The 26,510-nt window shown below is 36.5% G+C and overlaps 1 protein-coding gene across 4 annotated transcripts; it reads left to right on the top strand.

The window, feature by feature from the left end:
- Window positions 1-75: 75 nt before the first annotated feature.
- LOC108971987 lies at window positions 76-25,492 on the top strand. 4 transcript variants are annotated; one of them, XM_018938372.1, is made up of 12 exons: window positions 76-412; window positions 1,182-2,123; window positions 2,186-2,303; window positions 2,370-2,522; window positions 2,591-2,676; window positions 2,741-3,026; window positions 3,082-3,138; window positions 3,382-4,416; window positions 4,717-4,945; window positions 18,979-19,047; window positions 20,736-24,284; window positions 24,415-25,492. In XM_018938372.1, exons 2-12 carry the CDS (start codon window positions 1,201-1,203, stop codon window positions 25,476-25,478), a joined length of 7,569 nt encoding a protein of 2,522 aa, XP_018793917.1. In that variant the 5' UTR covers window positions 76-412; window positions 1,182-1,200; the 3' UTR covers window positions 25,479-25,492. The 4 variants fall into 4 exon arrangements, with proteins under 4 accessions (XP_018793917.1, XP_018793914.1, XP_018793918.1 ...); XM_018938369.1 differs by having other exon boundaries at window positions 18,919-19,047; XM_018938371.1 differs by lacking the exon at window positions 76-412 and adding an exon at window positions 425-721 and having other exon boundaries at window positions 18,919-19,047.
- The last annotated feature ends 1,018 nt before the right edge of the window (window positions 25,493-26,510 follow it).

Raw genomic sequence — 26,510 nt, 5'->3', positions numbered from 1 at the left:
ATGTGGTAAGTCGTTTTGACATTAGTTTTCTATTGCAGCCAACTTCATTTATATATGTAAATTTTCACTTCTGCAAGAAAAAGTAAAACACCGTATATGTGCGCCAAACACTTACATTTTTCAGTGATATTTCCAGAAAAAGTTATAAATTTAATTCTAAAGTACAGTTTAATAGTGCAAATATGCGATTCATAATATATTTTATAAATATATTCAGACGTTTGTGAGAAAAGCGCGCTATACTTCTTGCGTCGAATGGGACATTGAAGCACTAGTCTTTGACGCCATGTTTAATTTCTAACCATCAGCACTCCTATTAAATTATTGAAGGGGTGAGACGAGTAGGCCGGGTGGCAAGTTGTAGTGGAATGATTTAAGCAAATCTCAAGCGCATTTTGAAGTGTTGAAAGAAGTGAGAAATGTATATAATTGTAATTTACATAAATTTATTAGTATTAGATGGTTGTATATAAGTACACAAAAATGGAAATATGAGCTTTCTCCAAACAGTGGAATTATTTAAAACTCTAAAAATAAATACCAATATAATTTATGCAACAAAAGCTACGTGAGAGTATGGCTCTCTAAACGATTACAGTATAAAGAGGATCAACAAAAACATTTACAAAAAGAGTAACGACAACAAAACCAACAATAACTAGAAATGTATATAGATAATTGTACCCTAGTGGGAAAACCAGCGGACAGGTGAATTTGTTTAGTAAGTTTTCAACTGGTAAGCTTAGCAGTTGAGCACAACTTAACCTGGTCAAAAAAAAAGTACTCAAACTCAATTGCGAAAAATATATTGTGGAAATGTTTATTTTCTTTTTAAAGTAAAAAACGGTAACTAGGATATTGAATGTTGTTAAACTTGTATAATCTGGGTGTAGTTATACTCACGACTGGTGGTCGAATTTAAATAACACATTTAAAAATAAACTTTTGCTGAACACTTGGCCTCATAGAAATAAATGTACAAAAAATCATACTTTAAAACTCTAATATTTCAGATATATTATGCCTAATTTTGAAAAGATTGTTTGTAACACCATTTAATGTTTCATGATTGTTTACATAAAGAAAACGTAAAGAAAAAATTCGAAATATAAAATTTCTAGTCTTCTAAATTTGCTTATATGTTTTACGCAAAGTTCTAAATTATTCAATATGTTTTTCAGGCGCCGCATTTATAGCATCATGTGGGATAAGGAGGCCTCACAAATCAAAAAACCTGAGGACACCTCCGTCGAAGGAAACACCGAAAATGCCACCTCACAATACTTCAAAACAAATAATTTAACAGAAAATGTTTCAGCGAGAGCAGATAAAGTGGTGGTTGCAACATATGTTGTCCGAGATGACGATGATTGCGCCAGTAATAGAAAAAACGTAAATGATGGCCCAAAGTCTTTGGCCGCAGAACAAAGCGATATCGACAGTTTTCTGCCGATTGTACAATTATGTGATGGAACATCGACAAGCTCCTTTTCAAAGAAAAAAGAATTGCCAACATCTGCAGTAGCGATAGCAGCTGCAGCTAAGGAAATAACTTTCGCGGAGGACTCAATTGTATCTTTTGATAATAATGAATTGCCATATAAAAATATAAATGCAGATACTAAAACTCTATCCTCTATGCAATCTAATAGACCAGTAATTCCATTAAAATATGACAGTCCAATAGCCAGAAAATCGGCTGAGAATATACAGGTTCAAAACGATAATGTGGCTGGTCCACAAATACAGACTTTTTATGACAAACAACTTACCCTCCAAGCAGAAGATTTGCATGCGCCAACAAGAGAATATTCTCCAGCAGTTTCCGTTGAAGATCTCACATCAGTGTCGGAAATGCGTGCTGGTTCGCCCACCCCATCAAGCATTACAAGTGCTTCAACTCTCCGAGCCGCAAGAGGTATGAGTGGACGTCGAACGGACTGCTTGCGACATATGAGACGACCACCCAAAGAACCTGAAGAATACCTAGATGCATTGTTTCCGCATATACGTAAAACTCATATGCAAATTCGTCAAGCTTTATTGCATACACCGCTTACAGATGTTAAAGATAATGCATTGCTAAAGAAAAAAATGTTGGAGCTAATTCAGATTTACACTTGGTAATATAATTCTTTTAAATTTTTTGAATAGTAATAATCATGTCTTGTAACACCTTTTTCAGTGGTTGTAGAGATGAATTCGAGAGAGTGGGACCCTCGCTTGTACTCTGTCGTAGACTGAAGAGAAATATTATACGACTTCTTGATTTGTTTCATGAAATTTGTTCATCTAGTCGTGAGGTAAATTAATAACTATTGCAAATATATATATAAATATATAACTTACTTTGTACATGAAATTTATAGGATCGCGCCTATTTGTACCATATTAGCCAACTAATCGCAGTGTATACTTCCCTTGAAATAAGATTGTCCTTTAATTTGACAAGACAACAGAAATGTGCGCTAATTCACCGCATATCCCACATCATAAATAAACATTTAATGGTTAAGAATGAGGTAAGTTTATTAATTGTTAATCACATCAATTTTCACAAAATTTATTATTATTTTTTAATGAATTTTAGCCTTTGGCCAAAGAGAACATACTGCGAATGTTCCTTCACATGCCCGATACATATTCAGCACGTTTTATAATGGAACCGCTTTTCAAGTAAAACATTTATACATGTATATTATTAATCGCAAAAATATTAAAATTTATTAATTTAATTTAGCACCTATTTGGTAGAAATCGCCACGAGCAGTAACACATGGTGTCAAAAAGAAATGCCAGATAAGCTATTTGTGCAATACATTATAATATTGCATATATGGAAGGAGATGCTGCGAGATCCACTTGAACAAGTAGAACTAATTAACCGTGCCCAACATTTTATGTGCCCAACCAAGACGCTACATGCAAATCCAATGTATGCTAATCATCTACCAACGATACACACACGCAAGCATGCAGTTAAAGATATCTTAAATAGTCTAAAATTTTTTCATGATTTGAGAAATGTAAGATCGATATATAATTATAATTTTATTGCATAATAATTTTTTTCTACATTAGGCAGCAATTTGTGATGATACATTGAATGACGGAGAAGATGACATTGCAGTTGTTATAGTAAGTATAATCAAATAACTTGACCTTTTATTTTGTACATGATGTTTAAGTAAAAGGTCTGAGGCTGAAGTTGAACATCATAGCCAAAACAATGGTGAGCAGTTAGTCGCCATCATTGTGATTACGCTTTGCTTTTTCGCTTGAGTACATGACTAAAACCTTAACTGATTAATTGAAAAAAAATTTATAATTTAGTTATTAAAATATACACGTAATTATTAAGTTATATATTTCTATTTCCAGGATGAAGTTATAAATACGCCTTTTTGGGATTTTGGTGCCACCTATACAGGAGCATCCAAACAGCCGAAGAGCTTATACCGCAGAATACCAGCAGCAGACCAAACCGAATGTGTGGATCTGACACAGGAAGATGATCAACAGTCAATTTTTGACTCGGCAGATAAACCTTTAGAATGGCTTACTAAGCTGAAAGAGCATGCAGCAGAGAGAGTGCAAGTTGATGAGTCGGAAAAGGTTATTTGCTTAGACTCTGATTCCGATGGCGAATTGTTCTCTGGCAGTATACTAGATCCATCAGAATCATATCAAGATTGTGATGCTTTCGATACCGATTACACAAGTCTCGATGGTGGCACAAGTGATGATAAAGAGTTATCTGAAGATGAGGCGCTATCAGCAAATGGAATTACGCCCAATTGTCTTAGAACTTACCTCGCGCCTAGAACTAAAAATCAGATCAGGTCAGAACCTTATGAAAGAACAAGAGATTGTGATGGTGAGGGTGACAGCGCAGCAGTCGGTTCGAAAAAGTCGGCGGCTGTCTCAACGGCGGAACCCACAGTACCGCTCATTGTTAACTCTTTTACCGTTAGGGGTAAACAAAATATGCATTTGTTGAATTCACCTCGGTTTAGCCTAGACATTGGACCAGAACGTTTCGGGAATGAAGATATAGAATTTCACGATGCATGCGATGAAATGAGTTTAAACTTCAAGGCAACAAAAAATTATAATAAACGTGCTGATAGTGCTGTTGTTAATGACGGTTCAGCTGGCCGTAGCGTTGGTGGCTATTATAGAAAAGAAGTTAACACCGATGATGAAGAAGAAGATGATGAATACCAATCCTTGCCATCTACAGCATCGTCATCAACAACAACACTAGGCAAAGTTATATTTTCACAGGCGCTACAGCGGCCTAGTCAACAATTCTTTACGGGGTATGAGCGTGCAAACAGTCATAAACGTGCAGATAGCAAAGAGAAAACTGTTACATTTAACGAACGAAACAAGGCAGATAGCAAGAAACAAATGGTAAATATAAGTACATAAATCTGTAAGAACTATAATTAGGGTTGCAAATAATGAATTCAAAAAATAATTGAATTAACTTTTGAAATAATATTTTCTTAATTTTGTAATCCCAATTACGGCATTAAATTCGGTCTAAAAATAAAATTTTGGGATGTTGGTAAAAAATTAAATTAGTTTTTAATCCCAACATCGGGCTTTAAAAATATAAATTTTAATTTTCAATCCAAAATTCTTTAATTATAAAATTCCCAATCCCGGCTGTAAGGTATAATAGCATGTAAATAATATTTTTTCTTTCAGCATGGCCAAGACAAACCGGTCAAAAAACAAGTGAAATTCAACGATAACCCCATTGGACCGACCCGTCGTCCCCATACCAAATTGCCGATAAAACCAGCTATACATCTTAGTAAAATCCAACCCAGCAGTCGACAGCCTATTTTCTCAAGTTCACCCCAACCACGTTTCTCATCACCGTCATCTTCAACCTCTTCCACAAGCGAATCACTTAAGCAAATGGCACAAAAAGGTAGGAATTTCGTTGACATAATTAAAACATGTAAATATACGAAAATATCTAAAAGTTCTTCCACAATAATACTTGATTCCGATGATGATGATGATATTATTGACATTAATGTTAGTGCAAATAAAAACACGAATTTAGTTTCTACTCAACCAATTCAAAGTAAAAACACCTACGAAAAAAGTATATCCTTTTGTAATAGCAATATGTCCAAAATGCAAGCGTGTGATGTTTTAAATAGCACTACAATGAAACTTGGGCCAAAAGATATTTCATCAACCAATAAATTACGAAACAAAAGTGTTGACATTATGCATATTTCTGGCGATGAGAGTCGTGATAATACTGCTAGTATTGTTGATAATAATGTAAGAGGATTGGAAAAACAATTAGAAAGAGAAGAGCAGAATTCGAATGTTTCAACAACTACAGGGCCTAATGTAGATTCTAGCACTGGAGAGGACGATAATAGCATAGGTTTAGTTAACGAAAAGTGTAGCGAAAAACAAGCAATTGCTAATGTAGAGAGCACAAGTAAAGAAGAGGATTATAGGGCACATTCCTTGGAGTTAATAACAGGTAGTGATATTTGTACTAGTACGAGTACAGAGACATATGTGCAGAGTACCGAGTGTAGTGTACAGAACTTTAAATCAGTCCAATACACAACAACACAATCCAGTTCCAACGCTGATGCGGGGGGAGTTGTTGGAAGTGTGATGTTGGTGGCTAATATCATTGGTAACGAAAATGTGGACACAGCCGAAGAAAATGCTGATAAGCTATTGGATATTGAAGCAGAATTGAATATGTCTGTAACACATGTAGATGATTTTACCGACGAGAATACATTAAAAACGGTGATTTGTGAGAATAAAAGTGGCTTAGAAGAAAAAAACAATTGTTTTGCTCAAACCGCGGTATTATCGCAATATCTTGTTAGGCAAAGCCCTAATAAAGTTGATGAAAATGTGTACGCTACTGAGAACTCCGATAACAAGGCTTCAAACCAAGAAGAAACAGTTTTTACTGAAACATTGCAAAGCGATATTGCGACATGTACAGAATCTTGGGAACCAGTGAACGAACAGATTTTGGAAAACAATTTCGATGTTGCGGAAAAGAGCTTAAGTAACACGGAAAAAATAAACGAAGACAAGAATTGCACTGATTCTATAACACCGGAAACAAATACCAGAATCGAAGAAAGCTGTAATAATCAGTCAAAAGAGTACGAGTTTGAAGAAACTTTAGATACTAAAGAAAGTTTAGATAATAATTCGCAAGAAACTCAATCTCAAGTAGCAAGAGATAATTTGGCAGTGCATATAACTGAAACAAAAGAATATGTTGTTGATACTGCAGAAATTCCCGAAGATGTTGCTGCTATATCTAACATTGTACCGACTACTAAGATTGCCACAACTGAAGAGAGTCTGTTACTTACAGAAGGCCAAGTTGTTGAAGAGCTGCTGCTGTTTGAGGCCGGGCGTAATACTACCGAAACAAATGTAATAATACAGGATATCTTAAGACAGGAAAGTGAGAATAAAATCTTGGAAGAGATCGTCACTAGTGTTGTGGAACATGATGTGCAAGAAAGAGCCACTCACTCATCGGCTGAAAATGAAATACCCGTTGCAACTAATATATATCACGTAGAGGATATGGAAATTGACAGTGTGACAAATGAAATGACGGCGATTAATGCTGATGCAACCGCTATAATTATAGACGAATCAACAATCCGAGAGACACTAATGACAGCTAATGTAAGCGAAAATAATATACCGACATATAGCGGTGGGAAATCTAACTATACGGTAAGTGCTGTATTTGAAGAGTGCATGGCAGGATCGAATGAAAATAAATCGGATTTAAAAACACCTTGTACTGAAGCGGAACAGAATATCAGCTTCAATATTCATTTAGAAAATACAAGTATGGGACAGGTAGATAAAGAAAAAGTTACTAGCAATGAAATAGAGCATAGGGAATGTTTAGAAATCGCTCCAAAAAGTGTTGATGCTAATGTAGACATGGTTCAAACTGAGAAAATGGTAGTTCCTAATGACATATTTAAACCTACAATTGCAAAGAACGATGGCCTCGCCTGCTTGGTAGCAGCTGTCAAATCGGTTGAAGCGCTGACCTTTACTACACAAGTATCTGAATATATAGTGCCTGCTGAAAGAGAAACCCGTGACGGCAATGAAAACACAGGTGATGCCAAAAATTTACTACCGCCTTATACGAATTTAACTACACTATCAGAAGCTCTTGTAACGCCAAAAACAAATGCGAATGTAACTGAACAAGTTATTGATAGGCTTGACAATAGCTTAAGGACAAGTGATACCTGCATACTAGTAAAACCGAAAACAACTGAGTCAAATAGCATTTATTTTAGTGGTGACGGTCCCAAAACTAATTTGGAGCGGCTCGCCGAAGCTGCAGTACAAAAATATGGCGAGCATGTGGCTGATCGTGAAATTGTGGAGCATATTAAGACGAAATGCAAGGAGTCTGCTTTTGAAACAAGTTCTGCAGAAAATATTAAAATCAAATCGGATGTTATGTTAAGATCTCAGACCGGTATTATTAATAATGCTATCGAAACCGATAGCGCCAATGCTGTTTTTCGTGCCAAATCGCAAGCCGATAAGCACCAGAAAGTTTCTCGCAAACAACTCGAAACTACTGCTGTTACTGTTGATAACATTCAAGTCTCGCAAACTATCGATTACGATATGCAGATATTTAATTTGAGAGACAATGTGCAGCATATCCAAGATTCGGCCAAGTCTGCAGCAACATGTAACTTGAAAATAGTGAATATCTCCAAAAGTTCGCAAGACACCAAAAAATCCGGAAATTCCGACAATGTTTCTTTTGTTTCTAAATCGCCAAAACCGGGTTCAACGTTTCTTTCACATTTTGAAAGCTTCATAAGTACACTAAAAGATAAACAAGGTACCAAGTACGAAGTAAAAGAACAACGTAGATCACCCCGAACGCCAAAGCCAACAACAACTAAGATTCCATCTACTAGCGAAAGTGCAAAATCTGTCGTAGTTAACACAAAAGCACAAAATCAAAATATTGTAAAAAATTTGCATAAAAACACTTCGGATTTAGTAATAACGAACAAAGTCAGTGTAGGAGCACCGACACAACATAGCCCAAAAGAGTCTACATCTTCGGATAGCGAGCTTTCCAACGTTGGTGTGGGCGTTGGCGAGTCTTCGTTTAGAAAGAGATACAGTTTGCGCAAGCCTGAGCAATGGAAAGTGATCAGAAATACAAGTCTACGAGCCTCCCCACCCGAAAGCATAGACACCATAAAGCCTGTCAACAATACACGTACCAAGCGCTGTATAAAAATACGCTTAGCAAGAGCAAAAGTACCAACAAAAGTCGAGAAAAAGGAGCCACCAGTAAGCACAGCGCAGAACGAGTTAAATTTAGAAACGGAGTTCGGTGATGTGTCACATCGTCCGATAACAAGAAGACTTGCCGCAGCACTCAATTCAAGTCTTCAAATGATCACGGAGAATGCAGTTATTGAACCGATTAAACCATTTGCACGGGGAAGAAAATCAAAATCCAAAGTGCATGCTGCGTTGGCACAGAATACACCAACGAAACGTAGAAAATGTGAAAATATAGTAAGCGAAAAAGTTCTTGAACCAAAAAGCTGTAAAGAACCCGCTTTTAGTAATAAAGAAATATATGACTTGAAAGAATTAAGAAAACATTGTGCTTTAGAATTGTCACCAAAGTCGCATTCTGAACCGCCTGTTGTTGCCAAAATATTACAAAATAAACAGCTTGACGATTTTGAAATGCTTTCAGTTGAACCCACTTGTTTTCCTGAAGAGCGTTCGGCGAAGCGTATGAAAATCGAAAAACGAGAGAATGTCGCAAAAAATAGTGGCAATGAAACAGTGACAACAGCGCAAAATGCAGAAAGCGACCCGTTTACTTTTGAGACAGTTTTCGTAAAACCTACCCTCGTCCTCAAAAATTTAAAACCTGTAAACCTCAGTTCAGCCAAAGAAATCAACAAACTACAACAGCAAACTATTGAAGAATCGGAAACAGTGAAAAGCATAAATAAGAGATATCCTAAGCGAAATCAAGTTGCATTAAATCACAATTCAACAGTTAAAGCTGTGGTACAAAAGGAAAAATTAGAGGATGAGAAAATACAAGAGAAAGCGAAACTAAAATACTCCGAAAATAGTATTGAAAGTAACTGCGCAGCGCTAAAGGAAGAAAGCGCGTTAACAAACGACGGCAAACAGTCGCTACCAGCCAATGATAAAATCACAGTGGAAGATCCAAAACGTCTATATGATCAAGGATTACAATTAACCGATAATCGTATGAAACCAGATAACGCAGTAATCATGGATAAAATACCTATTGCCAATGATGTAAATTTAACGGTTTCAATTAAAAATAGTAATGAAACTAGTGGTGAGGTTTTAAGCCAAAAATCATGTTTAACGCAAAATAAAGACTTGGCCGAGAAAACTGTAAATAAAAGTTACCCTGCTTTTAGAGAATCAGAACTCAAAACACAGGCTGACATTATACCCCGTGGTGGAAGTCATAGGTCAAGCGAGTCTGAGGCTGCAAGTGTATTGGATTGTATTAAAACAATTGATTTAGAAAAGGTAAATTTAGAAAGAACAGACGAAACTGAGGTTTTTACTAGAGATTCAGTTTCCAACACGCAAGAGGTTGTAAAACACTTCAATGGCAGCTCGTCAATATGTGCTACAAAAGAAACAAGTGCATTGGTTTCAGGTGAAGATATGAGAAATTTGATGAAAACTAGTAATTTAGATAAAACTTTAACAACGGATAAAACTAGTGTTGTAGATGAAGATGTAAATAAAATTTGCGCTGAAAGAAGAGCTTATATTGAGGACTCAGTTTTGAATAGACAGGATGTTGTAACACTCCTCGATGAAAGTGCTTTCAGAGCCGATTTCCAAGACCCAAGTGTATTGGACTTAAATGAAGGCAAACCTATTAAAACAATTGATTCGGAGAACTCTTTTAAAACAGAAAGTGATGCAGATAAAAGCGCACCGATTTTAGAAAAAGTCCTAATTGAAGGTAATACTGAAAGAACGGCTTTTATTGGCGACCAAACTGAGGAGCATGCAACACAGGTTGCTGAAAACTCTTCAGCAGCTGATTTTAAGGAAACCAGAGCGTTGCTTTCCGTTGAAGAAATGAGCAAAGAATTTATTAAAACTAATGATTCAAATCAAATTGGAAATCGTATAAAACTGAATACCGTACAATCTCCATCGAAGCAAGTTATATTAACAAATGAGCTTACGTCCGCGCCAATTATTTTCAATGAGGACTCAGCTATACTACCAGAAAACAATGAAGCACCGCCACTAGTAGATATATCTAACTTCACCAGCTTAACGTTGGACACCAAAAGTGATGTGAATTTTCAAGATGTTGCTGAATTTATGGAAAAAGATTCCAATATAAATTTGAGTATTTCGCAAATAACCGATAGAAATGAATATCTAAACGAATCCGATTCTATAAACACTTTAAAAACCAATATGGAAGCTGATAAGCTATTAGAAGAATATAATCATTCGGTGCGTATAATTGCGAATGCTAATTTAAAAATACCATCGGCAATTCACACGCCAACCGATGTCTGCACACCACCCTGTAGTAGCGTTACATTTAGTTTTACGGCCAGCGATAGCTCGAGTTCATTCGCGAATAGTTGTTCTTGTAGCACTACAGCAACGGTAAACTCAGCTACTGATTTGTATAAAAATGAACCGACCAGTTTTAAAGTAGTACAATCGCAGGCCCAGGTAGTCGAATTACTCTCCACTACAAGTACAAGTTTCCAAGACTTGTCGCTGTTAGATTTAGAACATGATGTTATTATGGGCAATGACGATTTGCTTTCCGAATTAATACCAACTACTATGATGGATACAGCTACTAGTTTGGAACATAATTATGCAACAAAGCCTTTAGAAACGTCTATAAGAAATGAATATGATATACCAAACGAAGTCAGTGGGGATACTGAAGTACTTCCTAAGACAAATAGTGATATACAATACCCAGCGCCAAGCTTGAAAGTCTCGATACCTATCGCCCGTATAAAAAGATTTGACGAGATAATGGGTATTCATTCTAAAAATTGGTATTTATCCGAAAAACCAACAACCTCCAAAGCGGCTTTGGCGGCTTTAGCCAGAAGAAATGCCAAGTTTAAAACTGATGTTGGGCACATATTTAGTACGAGCAGTATTCCAAGACATAAACAAATTTCCGAATCGAAGTTTTCTGAAAGTGTAGGAAACAAGCAAAACGTTGCTACGACAGATAGCATAGTAAGTCAGCACTTACTCGCTTGTGAGAGTTTTAGTCCTTCACCTAGTTTGCCACTAAAGAAGAGAAGAAACATCTCTGGTGTTTTAGAAGAGGATTTCTGTAATGCTGCAGTGATTTTGTCAGAACATAGCGATCTTATGACGATGATATCACAGGGCAGCAATTCATATGAACCAAATAAATTAGCAAATATGGCAACAGAGGCGCACAGAAATAAAAATATCGAATTTAACAACACGAAGAATGTTGAATCGCAAACAATTACAGATATTCAAGTAAGAGATTATCAAAGTAACACAAATTATATAGAAGAATATCGAAGTGATAAACCTAAAAACACAAATGAAACAATGCAAAGTGTTGAAACGGATTTTGAAAACAAAACAAGAGTGGAATCAACATTTAAACAACAAATTGAAGAAAACGCACTAAAAGAGGAACAAAACGCTTTTCTTTCAAATAAATTAAAGGAAATCGTAATAAACACTCGAACAAATGAAGTATTACAGGCGACAAATGAAAATTCATTTAATAACCAGACGGATATCAACAACAGTAACAAGCCGGAAACAATAGCTGAACAACAAACTATGATGGAAATAGCGGATAGTCTATATAAAAAAAACCGCGATGTAGTATTTGAATCTAAACAACACACTAGAGATGATATTGATAAGAATCTTATACCGAGTAGCGAACAGAACACGGATGTAAAGGATGCTTCCAGAGATCAGGATATGGTACAACAACAGCAAAAAGAAGTTATACTTCAGCTAGGAACCGAAATTCAAACTTTTGAAAATTCGATATCGGATCAAAGTGAGTTTGTTGACAATACTTTACGAAGATATCAAAAAGATCCGACTGCAAATGACATATCAACAATTGGCCAAAACATAACAGAAGAGAGAGCATTACTGGAAAAACCAAATGACCAGGCTATAAATATTATGTCTCAAGAAGCTGAAAATATTACAGAAACTGCCGCAGTACTGGTAGAGAAACCAGATCAGGCTTTAAATAATGAACCAAAACAACCAAAAAACCTAACAGCTGGGAGAGCGTTGCTAGAAGATCGAAATGATACACCAATAAAAGMTCCAAGCATAAAAGATGAAAGAGCAACGCTGGAAGATCAACAGGATGTTGTTAATCTTAATACTGAAACTGATGGAGCGGTAACAAATATGCAATTTCAAGAGACTATCGAACAAAAACATAATACTCAAGCACTGACAAATGAACAGCAAATGGGGGAACACATCATGAACACTATTCAAGAACAACTGCATGACATTGAAGTGCCACCTGTGCAACATATTCTAGTTCCTGATCATCAAGGCCTTACACTGAACGAAGATCATCATACAGATCACACTAAGAATGTAACTGCAACAGATTTATCAGCTGGTCCTAAAAACATTACCACTTCGGAAATTAAGGAAAAAGTTATAAAAGACTTAATGAGTTTTCAACATAGCAATGATAATTTTAATGATAATGCAAATGAAGCTATGCTATCAAATTATGATGATCAATTCCTGGTGACTGTTTGTTTAAACGATGCTGACACTGTCAGTGGTTTTGAGACAACTGACACTCTGTTTGCAACAAAGGAATATGCAGAAAATAATTTTAATATAAGCAACGATGATATAATCAGTACTCAGGACATTAAACAAGAATCCAAAGAGTTCATAAATGATTTTAGTCCTCCGAAGAGTCCAATAAATCTAACTAAGCCCCCGCCTATATCCAACAGTGCCTACGACTTCAATACTTCCCTCTTAAATCAAAATGAATTTGTGGAATTTACCAGCGATCCACCACATTCTGTAGCGCCAACAAACTCAAATAACTACCAGTTGTATTCAGGAACAATACCAAATAATGGGCTTGTGGCTACGGATATGAACGTTAATAACATTCCGACATTTACAAATTGTGAAATTAACATAGATCAAGCAGAGCCAAGTGATAGAAAAAGCATTATAGATCTGGCGCAAATAGACGAACTTAATTTTGGCGAACAGGATTCAATGCATGCAGCACATTTACAGGTCGCTGGCGAACAAATGAATCAACTAGAATACGACAACTTTACGCAGCCACAAATACATACTGCAACAACAGATAGTGGCATGACTTCACCACTAAAAATAAGCTCAAATATTGCTGCAACAAAACCAACACAAACTACTGAAACTGGTCATGAGACGCAGGCAACGGTTGTACCAACAATCAAAATATGCTCAACCAACAAATCCAAACAATCCTTGGAAAATAACGAAATAATAGCAATGCCCACAAACACGCAGTCACAGCAGCTGACAAAGCCAGCAACTTTATCACCAATTTTACCATTAATTAAACCGTCTACAACAACTATTGAGACAATATATGACAAGCCCAATGCAATATTCAGTTTTCCAGACATCGAACCTACAAGCGCTGCAACAACCTTAGCACCACACAGTGTTGCGCCTCAAAACTTTCCAATAACTACAACAGCTAGTACAACTGATAATTGTGCAACAACAACGTCTACAAATGATGAAAAATCATTCACAACCTGCCCAAGTCTCAGCTCACTGACACAAACGCAAACAACACACAGCAACACAGCACGCGTACGTGCGCCTGCACGTGTACAAATTGTTACGCCGCAACGTAAGCGGCGTGAAATTGCGCCAAAAACAAGCGAAGAGCCGAAAACGCCGAACATTACTCTTACGAATACCACAGCGAACTTTTGCACCACGGTGGAATTTGATATGCATCAAGGTGCGGCGACTATACCAGTTTCCTATACCACCACACCAGCACGTTACGCGAATCTCTGTCAATTTGAGAAGTATTTACAAAAATTAATGACGCTTATCGATGTGCCCGCCATCATAGACTCTGCACGAAATTTATTTGTTGATAAGCAGGCCTTAGCCGAAGCGCACGCCGCCTTACTCGCACAAGCCACACAATCCGACGATGACGGCAATGCAATTTCGGAACCACTTCTAATGAAATACCACAAAGACGGCACCATATCGATACTAAATGACAATGATGAATGTATTATATTGACGGCGAGCATGTCGAAAATGGTGAAAAGCCTATCTTTAGCCTTAAGCATTCTGCAGGAGCAAGAGTCACCAGTGCTGGGTATTCGTGCGCGTATACATGCTTTGCTCAAGCAATTAACACAAACATCTACAACAAAGTGTGCACATGTTGCGCCAAATGTTAACAATTCAACTATTATACCAACGGCGGTGGTGAATCCCACCAATTTGATTGATACTAGTCATGATATCGAAATTAATGCACCACATGCTATGGAATATTGTAGTGATATTGGTGAAACAGTGGTCAGTCAACAGGTACCACCACCACTTCAAGTTATCAATGCAAATTTCCAAAATTTACAGTTGTATGCCGGCAATTGGCAGCATGTAGAAGATAGCGGTTTAATAACGAGTATACCCAATACGGAATTACAAATCACAAATATAGATGCGCTGCCATTTGCAGCAGATGCCGGCGCCACTAATTATGAGAATGCGATCGCTTTCAATTTTGACGAACACGCCACCATACTTGCCACGAATGAAAATACAAATGCACAGCGGTTTGAAAACGCCTTTCAAACGACTTTAGAGAGCGCAGGCGGCAGAAATGCTGAGGGCGATCAAAATAAAATTGTATCTTGGTCACATGAAAAACCGTCTGACAAAGTAACGCAGCCACTGAATTGTACAGAWGTTGTATATGAACAAAATGTTACCCAAAGTCATGAACATGGCGCAACTGGGCGCTTAGACGTTACTAATGATAATTTACATACAGTAATAATTGACGAAATAGCTGCTAACGGCAGCTACAATAGGGGTGACACTGTAATTGAAAGTTATGCTATGCCAACTTTTAAAACTCATGCTATAGCTACGGTTGATAGCAATCTAGTGGCAGCAGTGTCGCCAAAGAGCGAAAAATCCAAAAAGATACAACGCAAGAACGATAATTATCAGCATGTGCATACGCAACCTAACGTAAAACCCAATGCCAATTCCAGTACTAAAAAGATGGCAAGTAAACGTGTAGAAAAAGTATCGAAAGCTCTGTGTGGTAATTTAGCGGCAACTGTAGCAGTCCCGCCGCAGTCGCATACACAGAACACATCCAACAGTAAAGTAAGCCACGTGCAACATAGTAGCACCCCAATACACAGTCACTCATCCACCATTCATTATCGTCACACTCCACATTCAGTGACTGTAGAATGCAAACCCACCACCACATTGCATTACAAACAATCAACACCGTGTCAACAGCAGCAACCTCAGCCCATCGCCAGTCTGCAAGCGTCAAGTCAAGCAAATCACGTGCCACAACCAATACCACACATCAGTATTGATAGTGTTAGTAATACACCATTATTTTCACAGCAATATGCACAGAATTCCATGCTGTCCGGTGGTGTTGGTCTATTCCATAACCATAATAATATTAGATATATACTAACGACGCCACATACTCGTACACATTTTGCACCTGCAAGTACAACACTGTCGAATTGTGCCATCATTCCACTAAACACGACACCAGAAACACCAGTGCAATATCCTTATCAGCTGCACACCTTACAAGCACCACCGAATTTTAGCGATAACTTAAAACTAAATGAACTTGAGCTGCAAGCTATAATAAAAAATTCTGAAGTTGTCGCGAGTAGAGCGACTACAGCTGCTGTTGCCCCCACTACAACTACATCAACTACAAAATTGTTGCGCAGCTTTCGTAATGTTCCGCGTGCAAATGCATTATCGAAAACTGTTGTTACGCCCACTTACATGCTTAACAATGATGCACAAATAACTAACGAGGGTATGTCAATAACAATGCAACAACCGCAACATCAGCAGCATACACCACAGCAATCAATACATCTACTAGAACCCGCAAGTACGTTAATAATCGGTGATATACAACACAATCAGGAAGCAGAATTCGACTGCTTGCGCCAGGAAACACCACTTCAAACTGTATTGCAAGAGCCACAAGCGCAACAACAATCACAAAATCAAAGAGTGTACACCACATTAACACCAATTTTACCGGTGCAAGCTGAACACCAGTACAACGATGAGCGGGAAAAAGCGTTATTAACACAACAACAACAGCGCCCACCAACACCAATGCCAATTTTAAAGCCTTCTCACATCAAAGCGCCAACATCGCCAAACACACCAGCCTCCAATGTCACAGTTAATCGTAAACGTGGACGCCCGCGAAAGTATAATTTAGGTGAGAATACTTCCGCTTGCGATGCAACGCAAAAGCATGCCAAATTAAGTGAGTGCCCAAAAATACGACCAAACGCAGCGGCAAGCCCAAATGCGAGCGCTCGTAATAAACTGCAATCAAACAAGTCAACAAATGCAAAAGTTCGACAAATATTACCAGCAACTCATCACACGTTAACTAATGAATCGCATGATTTAGCGACGCCACAACCAACACCATTACCGCCACCGCCACCTCTTACAAAGTTATCGCCTAGTTGTTCGMCACATGAACTAAGACCCTCAATTGCTAGTTCTGCGAATTTCATCGAAAATATGGCTAATGCCGTTGAGTCTAATAGTTCGCAAAGTGTCAGGCCAACAGCTACAGTTGGTCAACAGCAACAACAACACCTGTCACAATTCCATATGCCTGACTTACAAACAACTAACGACAGCCAGAACAATGTATGATATACTAGTTTGCACGAAGAGTTATTTAATAATACTTTTCGTTTTGTCGATATTTAAAAAACTCGTTTAACCAGAGACCTTCTTCTAAGTCAGCTTATATTTCTTTAATTAAAGAGAAATCTGCAATGTGAATTTTTTCCATTAATGGGATATTTAATTTTAGCCTTCTATAAATTGTAGCTGTAACCGCTGCAAATTTCAATATAAACTAACAACAAATAGTTTGCCATTTATTTATTTTTTTTTTTTGCTTTAGAAGGCATGCTCATTAATCCGTCAGTGAAGTCTAAGCTTTTATTTAACATTAAAGATATTTTATTTGTACTTTTTGGCATAAATATTTTTACCTCATTGTGAACGCGATTTTTCCATGGGATATGAAGCCCTAATTTACATGACATATTTGTGAATTGCGCACTGAAACTGAAAAAGTCTTTCTGGCAATAAATTCCATTTAATGTAATTATACTTGTTTAGATATTTTTTTTTTTTATTTTTATTATTTAGGGCGAGGATTGTATACAAATATACTAAGTTAAAGCGGCAAGATGCAATTTACTCTATTACTTTATAAATAATATCTAAGTATTTTATATTTTATTTTTTAATATTTATATAAAATAGCAATTTTGAACGGATTTCAATATAAGTTTATATGTATAATCACATTTCATTGTATTCTACTATACTCAAATATTATTTACGAATTCCTTAAAGATAACAGTGAACAATTTTTTACAATTTAGAATTTATTGTGAGCCTTTTTATTATCTTCTTCAGCGTCAACTTTAGACAAACTTGCCATTGATTTCTAGTGAATTTCTAAACCTAGAAATGCAATCAAGATCAAAATTGACCCGGACTGGTCTATATAAACTCGCACACAAACTGAATCGATAAATATTTTTACTTTTTAGATTAATACAAACTTTTTTTATATTCGTTCGAACTTTTATCTTTATATGTGAATTAGAGTTTGTTTGGCAATTATTTTTACCACGCGAAAGGGTCAATTTTGATCTTGAGTGTAGATAAACCATTGTAAATAACTTACCACCGCTTTTCAACCCAATGTATTATTAATTCAACAAGAACGAATTTTCTTAATGCTAAAATAAAAAAAAATTGTAATATTTTGAATTAAGAAAAATATTTTTAAGCTGTACTTCTGCAAATTTTTGAGATTTAGTCAAAAATTTACCAACTCAGTTTTTAGGTACAAAATTACTTGTAAACAAATTTTTCAATACAGTTCATCTAAAAGTAATTTAGTTATAGATTTATATCTTTGTATTTTGAACACTTTGAAAACATGACAAGAAAATATTACGCTCCTTTCGTACTTATTATTTTAATAATTAATAATCAATTTCAACTTTCTTACACGTTCGTAAAAATGATCGAACAATTATATTTAGCTCAAATATATTTTATATAATACATTTTAGTATATTTTACTTTAAGCAGAGTTAGAAAACATTAATTTAATCATTTAATTTAAATATTTAACTTTTAGTACAACTTATTTTAAGCAGAGTAAGAAAACATAAATTTACATTAAGCAACATTGAGACGTTTAGACTTTGAATATTTAATGTCTTGGACGTTATTTGTATACCTTTTTTTAAAAAAAATCGTATATGTTTATGTGTTTTCTTATATTTATATAGGTTAATATTTATATCGGTTAAGGCTACTTCAAACATAAATAAGCATAATTAAGGCAACTACAAGCATTAGCCGTAAGCTTCTGAAACTGATAAGATTGATTTTTTTTCTATAATTGTTCATAAATATTTTAAAGTTAGAAAATGAATTTGTTAGCTTTAATTACTGCGATACCAAACCGCTTACCTTCTTATATTTATCTGGGCAAACTAAAAGCAAACTACTCTACCTTGTTCTATGGAGAACGCAAATCTGTATTACCTACAACTATTCATCATATACCTGGTAAATACCTAGATGTTAAAATTAGTGTACTTTACAACCTTTTCTATAATTTCTACATATTTTTTATATACATTCTTGAAAATTCTAAACGCAAAAATAAAAACCAAAATGTATATGTGCAATTAGTAGTGTGGCATGTGGCGCTTTACAAAATGTTTTTCATAATTATGCAACTAAACTTCAAACGTATTTTCGTGTCATTTTAACTAAAGTTGCTGCAACAAATTTTTTGGTAAAATAATTAATTTACGAACTGAAATACTAAATATTGGTTTATGAAATATCTAGCTACTGTGTAATATCTGTCGGTCAATATTGAGTTAACATTTTATGTGTTTGGTAGTATTACTTAATTACTATGAAATTGGACTTGAGTAGAAATGTGGCATAACACATTTTTTGCATAACAAACTGTTTATCTGTGATAAATCTATAATCAGCCCATTTAGGCTAGTCAACGCACGTTCGAACCAATTTTGTAAAACAAAACAAACGATACTGGTACTTAAAATTTTTTAACCCCTTTCTTCTATCACGTTGTAGTTTTACAAAATTGTATCGATGAAATTTGTTATGGTTCTCGGCAGATATATAATATATTGGTTTGGCATTGAAATGAGGAAATAAAATTTTTCTTAAGTTTTGCCATTATTATTATAATAATTGTTGACGAAAATGCGTATATCAGCTGCTACATATACTCGGATACCGGGTTTTATATTTACGCTTCTGCACAGCTAACTATCACTAAGTTTGTTTCTTAACTGGAAACTATTACTACATAGCAAAGTTTCTGCTGGAAAAGCGTTTCTTACCCGAAAAACTAGTAGAAACTAGCAGAAGAGAGCACAAATTTAAAGCGTAAATAGCTGAAGAAGCTTTTGATGAATTTTCAGCTGGCAGAAAATAGCTGTTAAACAAACGAAATTTGACGCATTTTCGCTGAATTCGTTTATTTTTATAATTTATAATTTTGAAAAAAGGGTCTTTATTAATTTTTAATATTGAGATGATGTGATTATTAAAAATCCTCCCTTTCGAATTTATACTACTTTTCTGTTTCTTTATTTTTCTGATATGTCCATTGCACTCATCTGCTATATTAGATATTTAGTTCAAAAGAGGTAATCTGAATAACTGTGTTCAGCTGGGGGAGTATTTTGAAATCGTTCTTCTCGTTTACAGACCTGCCAATTATCACATTCCTCTCCTTCTTGAGAGCTAGCAACACCTAGTAATTTAGAAACAAACTTAATTATTTTACTTTTCGTCACATTATGTTATCATTCCGTTTTCTGCATACTATGTCTGCCTTAACTAATTATAAATATATGCATAAATAAAATGGCAACGCATTAAGAATAATTATTCAAAAATGTCATAATTATTAGATATAGCTTTCAAACAAAAAAATATATTAGCTTGACAAAATCTGACGAACCCATTGGCTAGAATATTTTAAAAGATGTGTACTTAAATTTTCCTACCTCGTCCAACTAATAACTGTGCATATATATTTTGAGAGTGTTATTTTCCATTTATTTGACAAATCTAACACACATCAAATTTTCTTAATTGTTCTAAAAGCATTCCTCATTAATGCCTTAATTAATTCTAATTCTAAAGTTTTACTATAATCTACTTGCAATTAACACATACAAATTTCTATATATTTCCGGCTTATTTAGAGCATATCAACGCAATCGCAACACTATTTAGCAGTTATAAAATCTCGAAACCGACACCGGCCAGTGGCGCCGCAGCACGCAATAGCGGCAGCAACACCACACAATTAAACAAGCCTAAATATAAAGCTGGACCAAAGTCTATGCATATGTCGCGTAAAACGACTGCAATGTCGGAAACGAGTAAATATTCTATGAACTCGCCACGGTCTATCTGCAATTCTCAATCACCGACCAAATCACCACGTAGCCACTCTACATCACCGGCCAGTTTACGTGCCAGTAGTCCCGTTATTATTGCACCCGAGACAGCAGCTGATCCGAAGTTGAATAAGAAATGCGTTGTGCTAATGAAAGAAAATGAGGAGGTCATCAAGTATAAGAGACAACAGGTCGCTTTCATTAATGAATTGTTGGAGAAACAAAGAGAAATGCAACGCCAGCGCGCACTAAAACGACAAGAGTTCCAGAATATCTTAAACCAAAAACGTAAAGAAGGTAAACGCTTGAAGGCGGAAATTTCACAAATTAAAAAGCAGCAAACCGCAGCGCACGAAACGGTTTTAGACACAGAATTACATCAACCACAACAATCACCGACTATTTTAAATCGCAAACGCTTACTGGTTAGAGAAAGAAATGTAACATTCAAAACTAACACAAAAGTCCGAAGCCGTTCTACGACGCCCAACCGCTCAAATGATGAAGAGACGTCTGCTAAGGACATAGATACAACAAGTGCTGCTATAATGCAATCGGTAATAGGCGACACTTTTGAATTGGCGGCTGAAGCTATGCCTTTAAGCGATGAAGCGAATAGGACCTCTGTCGCGTTGAAAAATATAAACGTTGCACCAGTGTTGGACAAAAAATCTACAACTTCAGTTCGTTCGACAACCGGAGTGGCAAATGCAGAGCCAAATACATTAACGAACACGCCAAAAAGCAGAGTGCCGAGTACATCGTCACGAAGTAAAGCAATAAAAACTAATATAGCTGCAATATCAACACAAACCAAAGAAAGCTTGCCGAAAGCTGAAGAATTGACAGGCATGGAAATATCGGGAGCAGTAGTACCAACAACCAGTAAGACGAGTTTCAAGGAAAAACCGAAAATACCGGCCCCTCTAGCGTTAGCAACAACACCACCGTATACACGTTGTGCTAGATCAATGACACCCACACGTGGAGTTTATAATATGACGAAGCAGTCCGAAATGCATACCGAACGAACTACAGATAATTTGTTAATTAATTGTTCATCACCATTATCTACCCCCACATCATCTAAAACGCGTTTACAACGCGCGCCATCATTATCACCGTCAATATTCATGAATCGCAATCGTGTGGAGGTGCGACGTAGTATGCAAGATCCCACTAGTAACACAGACTTCCCTACAACCGGTTTACCCTCTTGGTTGCTAAATGTATCGCCGCGAAGTTTCACAAAAACATTAAAAGTTCGGCTGAAACGTTTACAGCATTCAAGTACGAATTCTACATCAGAGAAATCACCTGAAAAAGAAACCAGCGATAGAATTTCAATGCCAACTTCTGCCAAGCCAACTCTCTTAAAGGAACGTGTGGCTAACGCAACGTATACAGTTGCTAACGCGCTCATTGAAAATACAGGCACGGCAACACCAGAATCTCAAATTGAAAATAATAAACATGAGCGAGTGCAATTATTGAAACAAAAACTTAAAAAAGAGTTGTACGAAATGGGTGAATCTTTTGTACGGCCTGTCGATACAAAAGATAAAAACATACATCTGAAGTCAGCTAAGGATATAGCATATAATCAAGGAACGCAAACAGCTGAAGGGCGTATTAGCAAAGGATCACGGCGAAAGCACACAAAAAAAACGCAACAAAGCAACAAAAAATTAAAGGTTTTAAAAGTCAACATCGAAAAGCATACAAATAAAGTGCAATCCGATTTGCGGACTAACGAAAGCCCATGTGATAATGCTGCTGATTGTGACAGTAAAAATGCGAAGCCAGCGAAGGCAGATGTTGAAGACGGCTTACAATGTGATAGGACTGAAGAAACGAAAGAACTAGTTGGTTTTACTTTAGCAATTGATAACAATGAGCTTTGTCATAAAGGTAGCACACTACCTATTGAGTCTAGCGAACTTTTAGCGGATAAAATGCGTGGGCTTCATAGTGAAAACACCGCAAAACAAAAACAGTTTTCCCCAGAGCCTTCGAAGAATGATAAACACGCGAGTAAAGATGTCAAAATTATAAATGAGCGCAAAGGACCCAACTCAAATAATTCCATGAACGTTGATTGCGACAATGTTAACAATAAAAAACACAAAAGAACTCATAAACATGGCGCGATCGTTACGCAAGTTGTAGACGTTACACCTGGCCGTCATGTGAAGGATAATCTTTTGAGCGATTTATTGCTGGTCGCAGCTACAAACCAATCAACGGTGCTAAATGCTAATAACGTCTTGAACACTGCATCTAATTTAGCTATTATTGAACCGCCTGCTGCGGAGTTACCATTGCTCGGTAAAGTTGTGGAATCTAGTGCAAAGCGATCTGTCGGTCCCGCTGCGTTCGACAAGTCAAATAATTTAATGCCTGAAGGTATTAATGACAAAACGCATATTGAGATATCCGAGGAAATGGCGGTTGCCGTTTCGGGTCTCACAATGTTGGCGAATAGACCGATAACAACCGCAAACTCCGAAACCTGTAAAAACACGACTGAATTCCGACTTGAAAATGTGGACTTAATCTTGCCAAAGAAAACGTCCAACGAATCCATTTCCTCTGATTTGCAATGTATGGCTGAGCCAACGATTGCGATTGGTTTGATTAACGATACTCAAAGCCATGCAATGACGTCAGTCGACGCGTATGCAGCCATTGATGAACAAAAAAAAAGAGTAGTTGAAACTTCTAATGACATCATTGTAAAGCCAAATGATACAGGTGGCGTATCAGGTGGTGAGGAGTCGAACAGTGATTGTTTGTTATTGCAATTGTCAAAGCGTGTACATAAAATGTCCGATTTGGAAAGTATTGTCGATGCCACCACTGTGCATGTGATTAAGGACGCCACAATGACGCTGATGAGTTTCGAAGCCACGCCAACTTTGCCAGCTTACTTGCTTAATGGCGAAAGTCGTGATGTGCCTACACCACCAGCAATATCAACACCAGCGCCGACTCCTGCGCCCACACCCACCGCCGATTTAGCACCGGAGGCTGAACAGCCGAAGTCTGCACCGATATCGATACCAACACCAGCGTTGCCGGAAATAATGATAAAAGAGAACGCGCACGCCCCATCGCCAATAGATCTTATAATAAGAGACGAGTTTACTAAACCAAACGACTCAACAGAAGCAACGGTTTCAGTTAAAGTATCACAACCAGCGCAGAAACACATGATCTCTTTAGCAGATGCACCTTTACAAGCTCAACAAGAGCCTATTGTAATTGGCGAAGGTTTGTCTAATAACAGTTTGTCACCACCGCAAGAACAACAGCTTGAGGTAGAAGCAAATTCCCCGGCACCGGCAAGTGGTAAGTTTTATTTGTTCCGAAAAAACTATTAAATTAATTAAGTATTCAAAGTCGATAATCGATAATTCCCAAGTTATTTGATACATAGGCATTAATTCACTGTCTAATTTCATAATTACTCCGTTTATAGCAATATCGACCTCCGATCATGAAGTATCTTCAACCCAAGAGATCGTTTACACGCCAACAAAACGTTCTAATGCCAATACTCTCAATACCACCGCCGGAATGTCAATACCATTACCCAACGAAGAAGAGGCGGCAATGTGGGTACAAAATAGTCAAATAGACACAACACATCACCTGACAGAAAGTTCATATTACATGCGCAAGCGTGCGCGCAAATTTTCCGATGAATTTACTCTGCCGGAAAATAAAAATGAAAGTTCTGCTAAAGACATAATAAAACAAAGACGTAAAACATTTTCTTCTGAATCATCTCTAGCTATACAATTTCCATCGAATGCTACATCATTTACTAAAAATATTARAGAACTTACGAATAGCAGTGCAACGGCTGGCGCCGGTAGCGGTATAAATAATGGCGGCCAAAACAGTGGTGGTAGCTCACCATCTACCACTACTGAGCCAACGGCTAAGCATGCCCCACCACGTAGACGCAATCACATACAAAAACGCAACAATTCACAATCACCGCTAACAGCGCGGAGTCGCGCCGGTAGCAGTATTGGTGAATTGAATAGCAGTTTTGTATATAGTTGTAGCCGTTTACAACCGACTAACGTGGATATGGTGGATGTGGAACGTTGTGTGGTACTGCCAGCGAGCGCTGTTGTGCCACCGGTGAATTTAGGCAACATTTCGCGTACGTACTCGAAAAATAACATGTCTCAGATTAAGGTGTTCGTGCCACCTGATGTGGAAATGTGTTTGGAAAAAGAAGATACAGAAAAAGACGCCTTTATAGCTACCACCACAAGTAAACGTGGTCGCCCAAAAGGCAGTGTCAAAAATCGTAGTCGTAAGGAACCAAAACTCGAATCACCTGAAAAAGTGAAAGCAAAAAAGGCCGCTGCAAACCTAACTAAAACTAAAGCAATGCAATCTAAGAACAAGCGCGATAATGCTGATAGTCGTCCCAAGCTTATAGATTGCTCTTCAAAATCAACAACCACAAAGGCGCCAACGCGTACGAAGCACGTGGAGCGTGCTCCCAATCGTAAACGAAAATAGCATAACAACATTTCAAATACGCGTACACATTGGACCCCTGATGACGTTGATAATTATGATAGTGATTATGTTGTGCAAAATTGTGGAAAAATTTCGCCGCGCTCAACTTGGAATTTCTCTGAATATGAACGTTTGCACACACTGCGACCCCGTTTGAAGGAACAATTGCAGCGCATGATTCTAACTGAAGACATCTCACCGAATGAGGATTACATTGTGGAAGGCGAGCGATTAAATATGCTTGATATTGCTCATGGTAATGATATTGTTGACCCAAAGTGGAATGTGCCGGAAATGCAACCAATTGTTTTGGTGCAACGCATTACCTGCAGAAAGAGTGTAAACAGTGATTAGTTGTTTAGTAAAGTTGGTTTTGTTTTCGTATCGTTTTATCTGAAATATGAATGTGTTGTAAAATTTTATTGCGGGCGTGTCAATTGAATAAATGTTACATGTTCCAACGTTTTGTTAATTTAATTAGTCATTAATTATTTGAATAATTTCATTTGTATGTGTATACGTAAAATCAAAAATACAAAAAATTTTTAGAATATAAAAAGTACTGCCAGAGAGAAAATAAACATATGCACCCAAAACAATAATAAAACCGTCATACATACTAAATGCATAAATATCGCATAAATGTGAGAAAATAGTGGCAGAGAAGGAATTGTGGAAATATGTAATAAAGTTTGAAGGAAAACAATATATGGCTTTTGAAATGCATATTTCGTGTGAATTGTAAATAGAATGCAAAATATTCATAAAAATCAGACCAATATATAGATACGTAAATATATATACGAATATAGATTTTTCCTTAAATTTCATTGATTTCAATAAAGCTACTTATTGTACAAATTTTAAACTAGTTTTTGATTAAAGCCAACTGTAACATATGTAAAATTTAATATAACGGAATATAAAATGGAAATTTAATATACAAAACAAAATATTTTTTTTTTAATAAAATATATATTTTTATATAATAAAATTTTTTTTTTATATAATAAATATAACAAAATATACGAT

The sequence above is a fragment of the Bactrocera latifrons genome, unplaced genomic scaffold (genome assembly GCF_001853355.1).
Source record: "Bactrocera latifrons isolate USDA-ARS-PBARC rearing strain unplaced genomic scaffold, ASM185335v1 scaffold_37, whole genome shotgun sequence".
Lineage (NCBI taxonomy): Eukaryota > Metazoa > Arthropoda > Insecta > Diptera > Tephritidae > Bactrocera > Bactrocera latifrons.
The sequence above is the reverse complement of the archived record's forward strand: the minus strand, read 5'-3'. Positions and strand labels throughout refer to the sequence as shown.